Source organism: Stigmatopora nigra, chromosome 13 (assembly GCF_051989575.1).
Source record: "Stigmatopora nigra isolate UIUO_SnigA chromosome 13, RoL_Snig_1.1, whole genome shotgun sequence".
Taxonomy (NCBI): Eukaryota; Metazoa; Chordata; class Actinopteri; order Syngnathiformes; family Syngnathidae; genus Stigmatopora; species Stigmatopora nigra.
The window spans coordinates 4,388,117-4,402,014 of NC_135520.1; the positions used below are offsets into that span (position 1 = coordinate 4,388,117).

General features: G+C 39.4%; 1 protein-coding gene and 2 long non-coding RNA genes across 4 annotated transcripts in view; 2 read left to right on the forward strand and 1 right to left on the reverse strand.

Moving 5' to 3' along the window:
- LOC144206188 (uncharacterized) overlaps positions 1-5,210 on the forward strand; it is a 34,092-nt gene extending 28,882 nt beyond the window's left edge. The window contains exon 6 of the long non-coding RNA XR_013328315.1: positions 4,889-5,210. This is a non-coding gene — a long non-coding RNA (uncharacterized LOC144206188). The remainder of the gene's footprint in view (positions 1-4,888) is intronic.
- LOC144206187 (uncharacterized) lies at positions 3,562-7,442 on the reverse strand. The gene is made up of 3 exons (XR_013328314.1): positions 6,979-7,442; positions 6,635-6,761; positions 3,562-4,027 (listed from the first exon to the last, which is right to left on the reverse strand). It is a non-coding gene; the product is annotated as an uncharacterized LOC144206187 (long non-coding RNA).
- Positions 7,443-7,543: 101 nt separating this feature from the next.
- On the forward strand, positions 7,544-12,884 carry LOC144206604 (homeobox protein OTX2). Of its 2 annotated transcripts, none has more exons than XM_077731667.1 (4): positions 7,544-7,896; positions 9,229-9,436; positions 9,739-9,890; positions 10,743-12,884. In XM_077731667.1, exons 2-4 carry the CDS (start codon positions 9,340-9,342, stop codon positions 11,406-11,408), a joined length of 915 nt encoding a protein of 304 aa, XP_077587793.1. In that variant the 5' UTR covers positions 7,544-7,896; positions 9,229-9,339; the 3' UTR covers positions 11,409-12,884. The 2 variants fall into 2 exon arrangements, with proteins under 2 accessions (XP_077587793.1, XP_077587792.1); XM_077731666.1 differs by lacking the exon at positions 7,544-7,896 and adding an exon at positions 8,734-9,026.
- The last annotated feature ends 1,014 nt before the right edge of the window (positions 12,885-13,898 follow it).

The window sequence follows — 13,898 nt, forward strand, 5'->3', positions numbered from 1 at the left end:
CTGCCGCCTTCCATTTGGGATGCGAAGGGGAGGTTAGGCTGCTACACTGCACCCATCTGCCTCACGTCTTTGCATGCTGTGGTCCATGATGTTGCAGCATGGCTCTCTTGACTTGGCAAAAAAAAAAAACTTTGGCAATGGCATCAGGACCCCTCCATTTGCGCTCTCTCTGTCCACCACATGTACACGCGGATGCACACCATCTGATTTAAAATGTACTTACACAGAAACTAAGGCATGGTGATCATGCTCATGTAATGGAGACAGATGGTGGTTGATGTACACCCGAGTGATTTCAATTGAAACATACCATGCACAATATTTGGTGCATTCTGTTCAAGAGAGGGTGACTCAAAGTCACAAAGGTCCCAGCAGTCAGATGTGGTGCCACAGTGTCTGCATGTCAGCTCACTTAGCATCCAGCACAAGTCCAATGACACGGACAGGATGAGCTTCCATTGGCCGAGAGCTCTGTTTCTATGTCGAGGTGCCTCGTCGCTCGCCGCATGGCACTTTTCTGGCAGGTCCTCCGCAGACATTCCTTGTCTCCTAGTCTTGACGTTCCCGCAGCCAGCCTCTCTGCCTGCATGGTGAGATTGGAGGGGCTTTAGGACTGTTGGGGTGACCCACCACCATCACTGCTAAGCTGGTCTCGAGCGCTTGCTTTACAAGTCCGGCCCACCACAAATTCCAGCAGGCACAGACCAGTACCCCCAGCAACCAGGAGAGAGGTGAAAAGGGAGGAGGGTGGATTAGAGGTGGGCTGCTTTGTGTTGTGATGCTCTGCTAAAAAAAAAAAAAAAAAACATGCTTGTGTAAATACGACAGTTCTCATTTTGCTCCCTTTTTGGGAATTATTGCATGAGGTCCCACAAGATGGGTATTTGCACAAAAAGTACGTAATACCTCCTGTGCCTTCAATGTACTTCCCATAGTAATTATTATCAAAGTAGTTTCAGTAGCTTCTCAGAGACAAAGTTAAACATCTTCTCCTGATTATAATTATTCCTGATCATCTGATGAATATTTTCTTCAATACAGTGGTGTTGGTGGACAACTCAAGCAGTGGTATTACAGGAGCCGTAAGGCCCCCTCCCTACCTTCTCTCTTGTTCCCCAAGCTGAGCTGGGCGCTGTGTTTACTCTCTTAATTGCAGGGGAGGGGCCGGTTGACAGGCGAGCCATCACTGATTCCCCACAGGCCTGAGTCTGGGAACGCACTTGCCACTGTCTCCCTAAAGCGACGGCGATGTCCAACTGTCATGAAGGAGTCTCCACTGGTGAAAGCCAGAAAGACCCCAAAGATAGATATTAAAGAGTGAGGAGGAATTGGCACTGTTGGCACTAACAGGGGGCACACTTGAGAAGTCCAAGTGAGAAGCTGGGGGTATCGCCAAGATGTCATTCAAAATAAAGTGGGCTTTAGACACAACACACACACACATGCACGCTGTGCCAGGCTTTAAAGCATCTACTACACTCACTGGCCACATATTGGCTGATGGGAATATACTATATTTATGTGTCTATAATTTGCAATTTAGCTGCTTTAGCTGCAAAAGAGCTGTTTCTAATATTTGAGGCTTGACTGAGTTAGAAAACTGAAATGGCCAAATACTAGTCCAACCCGCTCGAGATTAAATATGGCTCAATGTGGTTTATGGACTAAAAGGAATTTGACTCTCCTTTAACTAGCATCTGGTGAGCATATTTTACAGAGTATAGTTTACAATACAATTCCTCTCCAAACTGACACAAATTGTATAAAAGATAGTTTAAATCTATCATTTATCTGTTCAAAACATTGAATGAGATTCAGAATTATTAGGCAAATTGTATCAACAACACATTTTCATTTTATAGTTTAAAAAAATTGCCTATTTGGAAATTGGGAAAAGAGCAAAAATAGTAGTTCCAAAACAGGCTCACTGTCAATCAATTTGTTATATTGATATATTGGCAGTTCAAGAATAATCAAATAAATGATGACCGAAACATAAAAACGCATACAATGATGTAAATTTCTTTCTTAAATTTTGCCTCACAAAAACAAAATATTTCATAAAAATAAAAAAAACATTTCACAGCGTCACAAAAAAATAATCTTATACATAATTACCACACATTTTCGTTATCGAAAGACACAAATATAAAAATGTATGTTAATATAGTCTTAAACCAACATAAAATAATCTTAATGATCTAAGTAAAGGCATATTTTTTCAAATATTAAGCAATTCTGTATTTGGGCATGCATAATGTGCATGGATAACTTCTACCTAGTAACACCTTGGAATCTTTAATGTCAACAAAAAGCCTAAAGAACAAAGTATTTTTTAACTTCTTAAAAAATAAGCAATGACATGCATGAGGCAGGGTGGATAAATATATTCATTTTGCATAAATTATAAGGGGATATATCCCCCCCAAAAGGATGTCTTTTATTGATCTTTACAGGCAAATAAAGTGTGCACATACACTAACCATCCTTCCAGGGAGGTCTAATCCAGTGGGGGTTGTAATTGAGGGGGGTCAAAAGAATCCCAGTGGAAGCCCACACACTGACCCTATCACATATTCAGGTCAGATCAACAAAACACAGTGGAGAGGAAGGTTAAAATGGAAAGAGTCTCCTCTTCAGGAGCTCTCCAACAAGACAGCCACACACCTTACAGACCCCCTCCATACACACACACATTCCAAAATACGCATTTGATAAATCATGAATAGTCACACTTGCACAAGTGCTGTGACCATTTCCCCCAAAATACATTATTATGGGGATTAAACATGAAATTACACAATGTAACGTTCTCAAATGTGTTATGGATGCCTCCCCGAATCCTATTCAAATCCTGGGTTGCCAAATAAGCCTGAACAAATCCCCCCACTTTGACTTGCGTCTCCTTTGAAGACTCCGCAGGTCCGGTCTGCGGGGCAGCTTTTTGCACGCCGTGCACACACCTGCACGTGCACTCAGGACGCCTACAGAGGCATCCTGGATTTGCAAATAACAATTTCACTCACACTGCACAGGGTTTCACCCATACTACAACATGCCATCCTATATTTACGTCAGTACTAAAACTTATAAAAACTCAAATACTATGACTACCACTGTACTGTTACATTTTTACTTAGGATACTGTGTTCTACTGAGTAGACAGAGAACATTAGGAGTCAACATTTAATTGTTCCAAGCAGTTTATTGACATTCCAGTCCAAGTTCCTGATCATACCATTGGTGCTAAAGTGTGTTTAATTCAGGAATTGAAGTAGGAAGTTCCGTCCGTGTCTTCCACATGGGTCAGATGGATGGCAGTCTGTGTTTTTTCTGTATTGTGGTCACATGGGTTAAATAGTCAGGTGCTTTTAAAACATGGCGGTTTAGAGGGTACATATTTGGGCCTCTAGTTAATAAGGTAGCTTAAAACTCGAACATATTATTTATTTAGAATGACACAAAATATGATGTCGATAAGTAATTAACCGAGCGATAAATATGTATGAAAATCATGGAAATAACTCATTAAAACAGGTTGAAATCCATATTTACAAGTGATACTTTACGTTTCATTTTTTATTTACAATTTTGAATGTATTTAGTCAAACAAATACTTCTTGAGGTTCATTACGACTGACAAGATATAGCTATAGTGCTGAATAACCTAGACAAAAAAAAGCACTGGCATAAATATACAAATAAATATTTAACAGATATTTACACATTAAAAACAATACTCAATAGGAATGAATTCATCTCTATGAAGACAATATATTGGCATGTACTCGATGCAATTACTTGTACTAGGTGCGGAAGAATTGTATTGGTGCATCTTTAACACACACCTGACTTAATGCAATAAATAAGACTTGAAAGTTTGAGTTCACTTCAGTGTCTTTGCATGCGGTCTTCTTTATCCTCCGTCAACCTTGACTTGACCTTGTGTTAGTCCTTTCAACCCCCTCATCTCTATCGTGATGATGACAGGGAATTTAATTGCATCCGTTTGTTTGTAGGCGAACTCCTGCGTAAACACAACATCACAACAATTACAGCTCTAATTAAAAGGCATGAACTTGGCAAACACTGTCATGGCCTTGTGGGACCAAATTTGCTCAGCATTGATAAAGAAAGGTTTATGATTGTTCTTAGCAACATAAAAGTATTTGGGCTATAGGTTCACACTGTATGTAGGTCAATTGCATTTTCTTTACCCTTATTTGACATATAGTATGTGATATTTTTATGCATTGTGAACAAACCATTCTCATTTCGCAGCTGAATTCTGTTCATACGGTAAGTCACCAAAATAAACAATTAAAAATGGAATTGGGCCTCAAGCACTGTATGAATGAATGTAGTTTCAGACTCACATGCACAAAGAAATTCTCCAACAAAGGTTTTCTCACTTGAACTTTGACAATGTGGCTGGCTACCTATACTTCAATTTCCTCTTGTGTTTTGATGTTTTTGCACCTGTACACTTATACTTTGTTATTGCAATTGTTTACAATTACTCAAATGCATTTCTTAAAGTCTCCACTCCACATAAAACACTAGTCAAACTATGTTAACAAAATACCAGACTATACATTCACAATTTTCACTTCCAAGCTTGTTATTTGCAATGTATCATTCATTGGACACAATATAAAATATTTTTGACACATCATCCACACAGTTAAATGTGCAATAAAAACATTTTTAAAAAGTATCACAGTCAAAATCCATAGCTGCATTTGCACCCAAATCTTCATCATCACTTTCACAACAAAAAGATATAAAAAGCAGAGTATTGCATAGTCAAAGGTAGAAAAATTAAACTAGTCTTTTTACAGGGTGTGAGTGTCTTATAGTGTCTTATAGTGTCTTTTTTTCATTACAGCACTTACCATTCACGATTTGGCGTGGGAATATGAGCAACAAGTTACCTGATCGTGTCTCCAAACATCCTGATGATGCAGGTGAACTATACTTTGTGAACTCATTCATAATCAACAAGACATAGCTTTTCAATTTCCATCCATGATTCTCTCTCCTTTCCTACCACATTTTATAGAACCCTTTATTTTATAGATTTTTTTTGGTACCTGATTCCATCCTCTCAAATGAAAGTATATAAGAATTTCAAGTTGGCCCCCAAAACATCCTATTATTTTTCTGAAAGCGGCCCTCAGAGAGAAAAAAAAAGTTTGGACACTCCTGATTTAGTGCACCTTATTTATAAAAAAAAAGCCATAGTGCCTATTGAGCCTATTGAGCTCATTAAAACACAGCTCGAGATGATTCTCATTTGGTTTAAATCCCCTTCCTCCACACACACTCACACACAAACATAGCTCACAGAAGTAATATGTATCATAAAGGCTTGACTTAGCTGCAGGTCACACAAGAGTGAATTTTTTTTTTTTTTGAAAGTGTCGCTGCCAAAGCCAACAGACTCTGCTACCATTTCCCACTGCTGTTATATTTATAAAATACTTGTAAGAAAAAGTGCCACTAAAATAGTAAATCTATAAAATCATAAAAGAAAACTGCAGGCTATTCATTTTTCTCCCTTCTTTTCAGTTCAAAATAAATTCCTCCAACACATTCCTCCTCTTCAGCCATGCAAATATGAAACAAGGAGTATAATATATGTGACAGATGTGTGTGTGTGTGTGTGTGTGTGTGTGTGTGTGTGTGTGTGTGTGTGTGTGTGTGTGTCCATATTTAAATTTCTCAACAGCTTGTCTTCTATTTGCTCTCCTCAATTATTTATGATCCTTATATTTATTCCATCATGTCTTCTTTTCACATTGCCTATAATGTACAAAGATGCTGCCAATGTCTTATTAATTAGCCCAAATCTTCAAACCTCCACCCCTGAGCCCCTCGCTCGCCCCTCGTGGCTATCAAAGTGGGTGCAGTGAGACAAAGTGGGAATCACAGGTTGGAGGAGACCCCTGCTTTTAATGCGCAGCCTCAGGTGGGGTGCAGCAGAGGCGGAGATAAAAAGGCGGTGGGAGCCCGCCAGGGGCGCTTAACTCCTTGTGCCTTTAAACGTCCTTTTAACACGCACACTCCCCGTGGACGCCCCGCTTTTACCAGCTCATCAATTATTGAGCTATATAGTACTTGGACAGCCACATCACTGCCGCACGCGCTCATTTTGCGCGCACAGGAAAAATGAACGGATAGGATTTCGGATGCAAAAGAAAAAAAGGTCGGCGAGTGCGCATTTTATTTCAAAAACGTGAAAATGTGTTTTATTGTTAAATGTCCGAGTACATTTTTTTTTACTCCTAAGGCGTATTTTGTTACTAAAATGTGCAAAGTGAATCTTTTTTTTAATGTCGTGTTGTTTTGAAACGGATTAAATAGCAAAAAAGCTCGTGCATAGATATTTTCATATAGTGGGAGAAAATTGGAAATGATTCAAATGGATCATGGATTTCTTTTGATTTTAATGTCTGGGGTTTAAAACAGCCTGAAAATAAAAATTGTACACATTTAGATATTAGAAAAATAACAACCAACTAGAATAATCAACATTTTTACCATACGTTTGAAAATATAATGTCAATTTGTCTGAAATTTTTGCCTAACATATACTAAAATACTGAAATAATAATAATAACAAAAAGGCTACCTGTGCTCCTGCTGCGATTCCCAAGAATGACATAAAAGAATCCCCTGCATTTGAAATGAAAGCTGGAAAAAAATCCAACTTTGTGGGGACCACTGAAAAAAATACGTATCTTCCTCCGCCTTTAAATCTGCAAAAAAAAGAGACAGAATGTGGTTAGGCCTACATTGCTATTGCAAAACATCCAATGTGAGGTGAATGCTATCAATAATCATGATTGGAATATGTGTGTGTTCACCTCTATTAACATTATTGTTAGTGTAGAGCTAAGATAAAAATGTCATGTCATTAGATGCATGGCAATAAATGTCACATTTGCAACTTTGAATCATTCTTCAATTATTTACCTTGCTGTTGGAACATCTTCATACACTTCTCTTCTTTACGGAGCTGCATGTGGGTGCAGGCCTGCAGTCTGTATAGTGACACACATCTGCTCTGCGGATGAGAGGACACTTTTTTAAAGAAATAAATCTCTAAATCCTCTTTTTTTTTAACCCCCTGCATGCAACACATCGCACAAACGTGAGTAAGAGACGTCTCTCTCCTATTTTTTAACTCTTTCTCTGCATATCACTTGGATTGTTTATTTTTTTATCTTTGATTTATCAGGAATGACTAAAATATTGTTGAAGTTAAATTCAGAAAACACTTTTTTAAAAAGACATTTCCCATCATCTAATTAACATTTGGTATAGACGAGCATTTTCTAAATGGCATATTTTCATCCTTGAGTTTGGTGAAGAAATTAGATTTCTAGTTTTAAACTCCACTTCTCTCGGAGGGCCATTGGATGAGGATAGGGCGTCCAAAAAAAAGTATCTGGTGGGGGGACTGGGTTGAGTTAGGAGTGGGGTGGGGGGGGGGGGGGGGGGGGGTCTTCTCCACCAGTGTATGAGGGAGCTGCACTCCTATTGGCTGCCTCCTTGTACAAATTCCAACTCCAAGCACTTCAGTCCCAACACACCAACAAATCCTATGTTGCCTCCTCCTCCTCTTCCTCCTCTTCCTCCTCCACCACCAGCATCATCATCATCCTCCTCCTCCTCATCATTTTGCTGCTACAGCTCTGCTTCAAAACCTAACGCACACACTCCACGTCAAACTTCAGGCTCTGGGGCTGCGGATTCTTTTTTTGTAATTTTGCCTTCTTTATATATGCTGTGGCATTTTTGGGGCGATATTGCGAAGGACGTTGATGCAATTTGACTTCCATCACTCGCGCACTGTGGACTCTGAAGACGTTTTTATTCTCTGGGAGCAAGGTGGGTTGAGTTATATTATTATTATTAGTTATTTTTTTTAGACCTTTGTCTCACTGAGAGTTCGTTTATAGCACGATCGATTATGGAATTTCAAATCTTGGACCGTATTCGGTTGGTTCTTCAATTGAAAGAGTGAAAAAAACCAGAGGAAAATATTAAAGAACAATTAGAGGATTATTTAGTTGATAAAATTCAAAATAAGTTTAGAAAATCCTGCCATAAAAAAAGAACTAAAGATACTTGTTGGATTAAATGAAAAGAAGGTAACATGGAGACTTGCGCAGCCTAATATTAAAGAATAAATGTTTCTTAAAAGGAAAGTTAGTCAACTTTTTAGGAATACTCATACACTGTTTGGAAAAAAAACAAATTTGAACAAATGTAAATCAAAATATGATTTAGATATTGACCATCCAGTTTCCATTTTAGGCCTCCAGTATTTCAAATTAAGATCCCAAATCATTGGCCAATGTATTCAATGGACAATAATCCAACATATCGTTCATTTTAATAAACAACAAGCAGGAAAAATGAACAAAAAACCGAATATACTTTGAGTTATATCTCGCCTAATGATCTCAATATATGCAATAAATAACATAAACATGATTTTAAAACACTAACTTACAAAAGCATTCAATGAAAAATACTCTGAATATTTATGAAGACATTGGACTGCAATCACTAAGTTGCCACTTGCATTATCTGCTTAATTAATCAGAAAAATAAGGGGAAAGAAAATCTATCTAAATTATATGATAATTCAACTCAGCAGGGCTTGATGACGAGGATGATAATAATGATGATGATGATTATTGAGCGGGAATGTGCAACTGGTCTGTGTGTGTGTGTGTGTGTGTGTGTGTGTGTGTGTGTGTGTGTGTGTGTGTGTGTGTGTGTGTGTGTGTGTGTGTGTGTGTGTGTGTGTGTGTGTGTGTGTGTGTGTGTGTGTGTGTGTGTGTGTGTGTGTCTGTGTGTGTGTTTAAGCGTGACAGATTGGGACGAGGGGGTTAAAAAGAAAAACCGTTACAAAGCAAAGAAAAGCAACGATCAGCAACGGATGAAGGACAGCCATGTTGACATGATGCATTTTGCCATTGTCATTTTTACATTACACTTTAAACCTTATGGTATGCCCACTTTAATAAATATATTCATCCATAGTAAATATTATTTTTTTGCTTCAAATTAACTCATGAAATTGTGCAACAAATCTTATAGAAATCAATTTTGAATTCATTTTTTTAAAGAAAGAGCTTATATGGTTCTATATGATGGGGCAGTGTGTTTATTGATTAATATCAAGTTCACCGAGTTGACTTTTATGTGCAGGTTTCTCCAGGGTGTGAGGACACAACAAGAGTATCACGTCAGGTTCCTATTAGGAGCTTCTCGTCCGTTTTCAACATTTTTTCCAACTTGAGCCAACAGACAAATATTAGCATGATGTCGTATCTAAAGCAACCACCTTACACAGTCAATGGACTCAGCTTAACCACTTCTGGAATGGACCTCTTACACCCATCAGTGGGCTATCCAGGTAAGCATCACCTGTTCAAATGGTGGGAAAATGCTCCTTTCCTTCAAACTTAATGAAAATATCCCATGAAAAAAAATGCAAATTTCTTCCAGGAGCTTAACTAAAATATCCCATGAAAAAAGAATTATGCTCAGTTCTTCCAGGAAGTTAAATAAATAGATTTGCAAACTAATTTGGTTTATTGAAGAACATTTCGTCTTAAAAGGAACTTTCTTCAAATAAAAAGTGCTGCAAATTTTCTTAAACATTATATTTGTTATTATTATTATTTCTTTTAATGTGTCGTTTTCTTGCTGTTGCAGCGACGCCAAGAAAGCAGAGACGAGAGAGGACTACTTTTACACGCGCGCAGCTGGACGTTTTGGAGGCGTTATTCGCCAAAACGAGATATCCGGACATCTTCATGCGCGAAGAAGTAGCCCTCAAAATAAACCTACCGGAATCCCGTGTACAGGTGAGCGCAGCTAGAAACATCAAAATGTTGAAATAAAAACTGTGTAAATATTGATGATTGCTCGAGGATATATTTATATTTAAAAATATATATCTGTGGATGTGTGCGTGTGTAAGAGGAGATATAAAACAGGATCTTTCATTTTATTGGTGCAGGAAATTGGAATGATTTAATGAAAAAATAAACGCACAAACTTGTTTCGATTAAAATAACTACGACACAATTAAACAAAAGACAACTGCAAGGATTTGGAAATCAAGGCTGGAATTTTGGGTCAATATTTTTGTGTTACAAATAAAATTGTTTCGCGAAGGGGAGAAACACTTTTTCGGCTCACCTTAGTTCCTTTCGCACACATTAAATGTGTCTGTTTTTTCGCACTTTTGATGAGTTCTTAGATAATTACGTTTTGTTTGGTCGCTCATGTCATGTCCTTCATTGTTCTCATTAATTAACCCGTGTAATATTTCCTAATGAATTGAATTGAAATAATGACTCCTAATAGCAGTCAATCCATTGAACGATGTTGACAAAATGTTTGTCTTTCAACTAAAGTATTTTAAACGGACTAAAATGAGTAATAATAAGTATCCCATTGCCTATGTAAATATTTAACATTTTCACCAACACCTCGTTGCATAGAAAAATCAGTGAATCATGTTTGCACACATTTGTGTTATGCAGTTTTATTTAAAAGTAAAAAAAATCCTTGATCCTGTTAGAGTTCCATCCAAATAGCTTTATTTCGTCCATAAACCCCGTTTGAACTGAGAAAGTTCCACTGCGCGTCCGTTTATGTCCACTTTTCCATTTCGCGAAATGACCAAAAGCGTAACTTTTGCGTTTTCGCAGGTTTGGTTCAAGAATCGACGGGCCAAATGTCGCCAGCAGCAACAGCAGCAGCAGAACGGCGGTCAAAACAAGGCACGACCGGCCAAAAAGAAAAGCTCCCCGAGTCGGGAAGTGAGCTCGGAGAGCGGCGCTAGCGGCCAATTCACCCCGCCCAGCAGTAGCAGCGGCGGCGGTAGCGGTGGCGGAGGAGGCGGTGGAGGCAACACCACGGTCCCGGCAATCTCCAGCAGCACGGCGCCGGTGTCCATCTGGAGCCCGGCCTCGATCTCGCCGCTCTCGGACCCGCTGTCTACCTCGTCGTCGTGCATGCAGCGATCGTACCCGATGACCTACACGCAAGCCTCGGGCTACGGCCAAGGCTACGCCGGCTCCACGTCTTATTTCGGGGGCATGGACTGCGGCTCTTACCTCGCCCCCATGCACCATCAGCTGTCCGGCCCGGCTTCCACGCTGAGTCCCATGAGCACGAACGCGGTGGCGGGCCACCTCAATCAGTCCCCGGCGTCTCTGTCCACGCAAGGCTACGGCACGTCCGGCCTGGGCTTCAACTCCGCGGCGGATTGCCTGGATTATAAAGACCAAGCGGCGTCGTGGAAGCTGAATTTCAATGCCGATTGCTTGGATTATAAGGATCAGACCTCGTCGTGGAAATTCCAGGTCCTGTGAACACCACCGCGACGGACACTGGGGTCCTCAATAAAACTTGAAAGAGGCCCTCTATGGGACGTTTTTGGGGGCCGACACCCTCCCTCTTAGAGGAGAGGTTTAATTTATTTTAGCACTGGCAACGAGATTTCTTGACTTTTTCCACTCACCTGTAGCCCCTCCAAACCTGGCCCCAACCATCCATGTTTATCAATGCACCGCTCACCTGTTGAGGACAGGTTGACCGCAGTTCCATGGAAGTAGAACCCTGGACTCCGAACCTCCTTTAATTAAGTTTCTTTGTTCCGCAACGATGAGGATGCCGCGTGGACATGGATGCACTACTTTATTTAAGAAAAAAAAGTGTTTATAAAGAATCAATATGTAGTTTCTAAGAGACAATCAGTGTGTGTCTTATAAATGGTATGTGCTTTTTTATTATTATTTTATTTTCATCTGTGCTAGCCTTCAAAACTGTGATCTGTTGTATTGTATGCAATTTGTGAGCCCCTCCTCGCATTACTCTCTTCGAATCTGTTTTTTTTCTTTTCTTCTTTCTTTCTTGAGGGGGAGAGCACGCTAATGATTAAATGAGACTTTTCAAGTGGTAGTGAAGGGTTAGACACACACACATACACACACACACACACACACACACACACACACACACACACACACACACACACACAGTCACATTCATACATAAGGCTCCTCTCCACCGGATCTCATCATGATGTGAGTCCGGTACTGGCTCCAAAGATGCTGTGACCTCCTTGCTAAAAAGAAATAACTGGAAAATAACAATAAACCGCATAAGATCATGTGTAATTCATATATATAGATGATCTTTGGTTGAGTGTGTGTGATTATGTGTGTGCATTCAAATACAATTTGGGTTGTATTACGATAAAAGTATGACATTCCAATGTAGAAAAAAACAATATATTTTTTCTTTTTTTAAACTTAAAACAATACTATAAAAGATGGCAAATGGGAAGAGAAACATAAATCGAATTGGTAATTTGTGTATATATATAAACTGTTGAAACATTTTATTTATTTGGTTTAAAACATTTTTAAACATTATAAAACATGTAGAACATATTAAATCCCCCACATTGACACACACATTTCCGGAAGTCCAATTCAAATAGTCCTCACAAATAGAGAAGGTTTAATCCCACAAGAGATGTTAATCCCAATGTTTTCACCTAGCAACAGTGGGACCCATTCAAGGCCTCAATATGCCTTGCTCCATAAACGTGTTGAAACAAACACAATATTTAAAATTCTATAAATTATGGACTGTGCTTTAAAAATGTATATCTTCTTGTTTCACGCCATCATGGAATTGAGACTGCAGTTATTAACATTACAATAACAATGACCTTTATTCTCTCATTTTATGCACACGTCAAGAGTCAAGACACTCTATGGTGGATATTTGTGTTTCCACACCTGCAATTTCAAACTCAGCAATAAAGTCACACACTATTATGGGATGTGTAATGAGTTGACGTGGCTCTGCAGCAAGCTAATTGTTAGAAGTCCAACATTCAATTAGTATCCTTGACATTGCCAATAATCTCTCTTTCATTGCAGCCTCCACTGGAGGAGCGCACTAATTAAAAGCTTGCTTGAAATAATCGAAGCGTTAAAAGACAAGAGCCACTTTGATTCCACTCCTGGATGCTTGTTAGTGCGCCTGCGCGTTGTTTATTTCAAAAAATTTAAAAAAGAAAGAGGGTGGATTATATTCTGATGGTCTAGCAATGCAGAACATTTATTCAAGGGTAAATGTGTGCGTCCGCATGCGCCATTTTAGGAGAGGAACAATAAAACAATTGAACAAGGAGACAATAACTATAGGTTGGAGAGATGCGCGCATATTCATGAGAGCAGTCTGCACTGTTGGAACAACTGAACTTTGACCTTCTGCTCTGACAAAAAAAAAGAAAATATTATAGATATCATCTTTGTAAAGCCTTAAATTCATCACTTCTAAAGAGATGTAGAGAGTGTCTAAAAGCCGGAAATTAACCTGTTTTAATGCACACTGCAATAAAGTGTACCCAGTCTTGTTATTGTAACCTCAGAGCCTGCAAGTGGACAAATCATAGGAGAGATTAGAGATGGCCTCCACAAAGCGTCATATACGTACAAAGAGTTTTAATCAAGATTTGAGCAGCATATGGGCCCAACAGACGCTGCAGTAATCCCCCACTGCATTGGAGGGAATGGCGGACTGCGGCGCCCCTCGGACCCCCGGCCCTTGCCCTGGGTGCTGCTGCCTCGAACTGCTGCATTCATTCATTGATGTCAGAAGAAAATTGTTTTTATTTAATTGTTATGTTTTGTAGATACAAACAGGCTTATAAGAAGACCCGGCGGGTGAGTGGTTAGTGCGTCAGCTTTATAGTGGGTCACCTGGGTTCAAATCCAGATCGTTCCAAATGTGTGGAGTTTGTATGTTCTCCCGAAGCCTGCATGGGTTTTCTCTGGGTGCTCCGG